At 43.4% G+C, this 1,826-nt stretch overlaps 1 protein-coding gene across 1 annotated transcript; it reads left to right on the forward strand.

The window, feature by feature from the left end:
• Positions 1–30: 30 nt before the first annotated feature.
• LOC104809813 lies at positions 31–1,608 on the forward strand. The gene is made up of 5 exons (XM_010535888.2): positions 31–342; positions 451–615; positions 715–768; positions 871–1,017; positions 1,099–1,608. Exons 1-5 carry the CDS (start codon positions 79–81, stop codon positions 1,474–1,476), a joined length of 1,008 nt encoding a protein of 335 aa, XP_010534190.1. The 5' UTR covers positions 31–78; the 3' UTR covers positions 1,477–1,608.
• The last annotated feature ends 218 nt before the right edge of the window (positions 1,609–1,826 follow it).

The raw sequence follows: 1,826 nt of genomic DNA on the forward strand, positions 1-1,826 counted from the left end.
TCTCTCTCTCTCTCTCGCCCTCTGTATGTGTTCTGACATTGTTGCAATGCCATCGTGTTTGGGGATTGCTGCGAGTAGATGAAGCCGAGTTTCCACCCAGAAGACGTTTACTCAGGGAGCAAGGTTTCGTCGAACACCACGAAACAGTCAAAGGTTATTCTATCTCAGCTTTGGCACGTCAACGGAAAATGCCCGGAAAACACAGTTCCGATTCGAAGAACACGGAGAGAAGATTTCATCCGAGCGAATTCCATCGAGAATTACGGGAAAAAGAATCAGAAAAGCATCCCTAAACCCAAGTCCTATGATCCTGCAAGCGTCCTCACCCAGAATGGCCATCAGGTATACATCCATATGCCTTTGAATCGGCTTGTTTCGCTGTCTTTTCCAATTCTCGTATGTCACAGACACTGACATGTTCTGTTTTATGTCGTTTTGGAGCTGATATAGCATGCCATAATGTACGTGGAAGATGGCAAGTTTTACGGCGCCAAAGCCAAGATGAATGTCTGGAAACCCGATGTCGAAATGCCAAACGAGTTCAGCTTGGGACAGATTTGGGTATTGGGTGGTAATTTTAATTCCGATCTCAACAGCATCGAAGCCGGTTGGCAGGTCTTCTTGTTCTCCACCCTTGTTTCCTGTTCTTGATTCTTATACGTCTGTCTTTTCTATGTTTCTGATCCATAAACTCTTGTCTTGTGTTGGTAACAGGTGAGCCCTCAACTGTATGGCGATAATAACACAAGACTCTTCACTTACTGGACTGTAAGATTCGGCGAATTCGATTCGGTTTTGTTCTGGTTATTCTTTATCAAGATAGGCGGGCAAACTTATTAAAACCGTTCTTGAATTCGTTTTGGAAAACAGAGTGATGCATACCAAGGAACAGGATGCTACAATCTTCTCTGCTCGGGCTTTGTCCAAATCAACAACGAAATCGCTATGGGTGGATCCATCGCCCCCTTATCAAACTACGGCGGTTCCCAATACGATATCACCATTCTTATCTGGAAGGTAATGAATCTAATCTGTTCGCCCTTCAATCTCCAATCTCTGAAACTCAACGCCTTAACCCTCGAAAATCTTGATCTTTAGGACCAAAAAGAAGGAAACTGGTGGCTGCAGTTCGGGGAGAAATACGTAATCGGGTACTGGCCGGGCTCGCTGTTCTCTTACCTGTCGGAGAGTGCATCGATGATAGAATGGGGAGGGGAAGTGGTGAATTCGGAGGATGAAGGGCGACACACGAGGACTCAGATGGGGAGCGGACACTTTGCCGAGGAAGGATGGGCGAAGGCGAGCTATTTCAAGAATGTCCAGATAGTGGATGGATCCAACACTCTGAGAGATCCAGATGGGCTTCAGGTCTTCACAGAACAAGAAAGCTGCTACAATGTCAAAAGTGGAAGTGGCGGCTCTTGGGGAAGTTTCTTCTACTATGGCGGCCCTGGCCGTAACCCCGATTGCCCGTGAACGTGTGTGTATATGCAATGTCTCATACATATATACATATATATATATAGATACCGTAGGTTTAAATGTATATCGATTCAGTGTTTAGGTCGTATAAGATAATGAACCTTCAGATTTTGTGTCCCGGTTTTCTCCGTCTCTCTACAGATTGTGAGTACTTCCATGGATTGAAGGCACAGACATTCTTGAAATAAATTGAAGGCATAAGAGGCAAGCTTACAACATAATTCCCTTAACCACATATCAAGTTTCCAATTAAGATACGAATAATAATGAATTATCTAGATTTCATATATCAAATATATTATATGACTTGCATTATATTTTAACGGTATATATATATATATATA

The sequence above is a fragment of the Tarenaya hassleriana genome, unplaced genomic scaffold (assembly GCF_000463585.1).
Source record: "Tarenaya hassleriana unplaced genomic scaffold, ASM46358v1 Cleome1686, whole genome shotgun sequence".
Taxonomy (NCBI): Eukaryota; Viridiplantae; Streptophyta; class Magnoliopsida; order Brassicales; family Cleomaceae; genus Tarenaya; species Tarenaya hassleriana.

Excerpts from the sequence above, each read along its gene's own strand:
- LOC104809813 (XM_010535888.2), top strand. The coding sequence starts at position 79 with ATGAAGCCGAGTTTCCACCCAGAAGACGTTTACTCAGGGAGCAAGGTT. Across the intron at positions 343-450 it reads TCACCCAGAATGGCCATCAG|CATGCCATAATGTACGTGGA; the intron begins GTATACATCCAT and ends GAGCTGATATAG. Across the intron at positions 769-870 it reads GACTCTTCACTTACTGGACT|AGTGATGCATACCAAGGAAC; the intron begins GTAAGATTCGGC and ends TTTGGAAAACAG.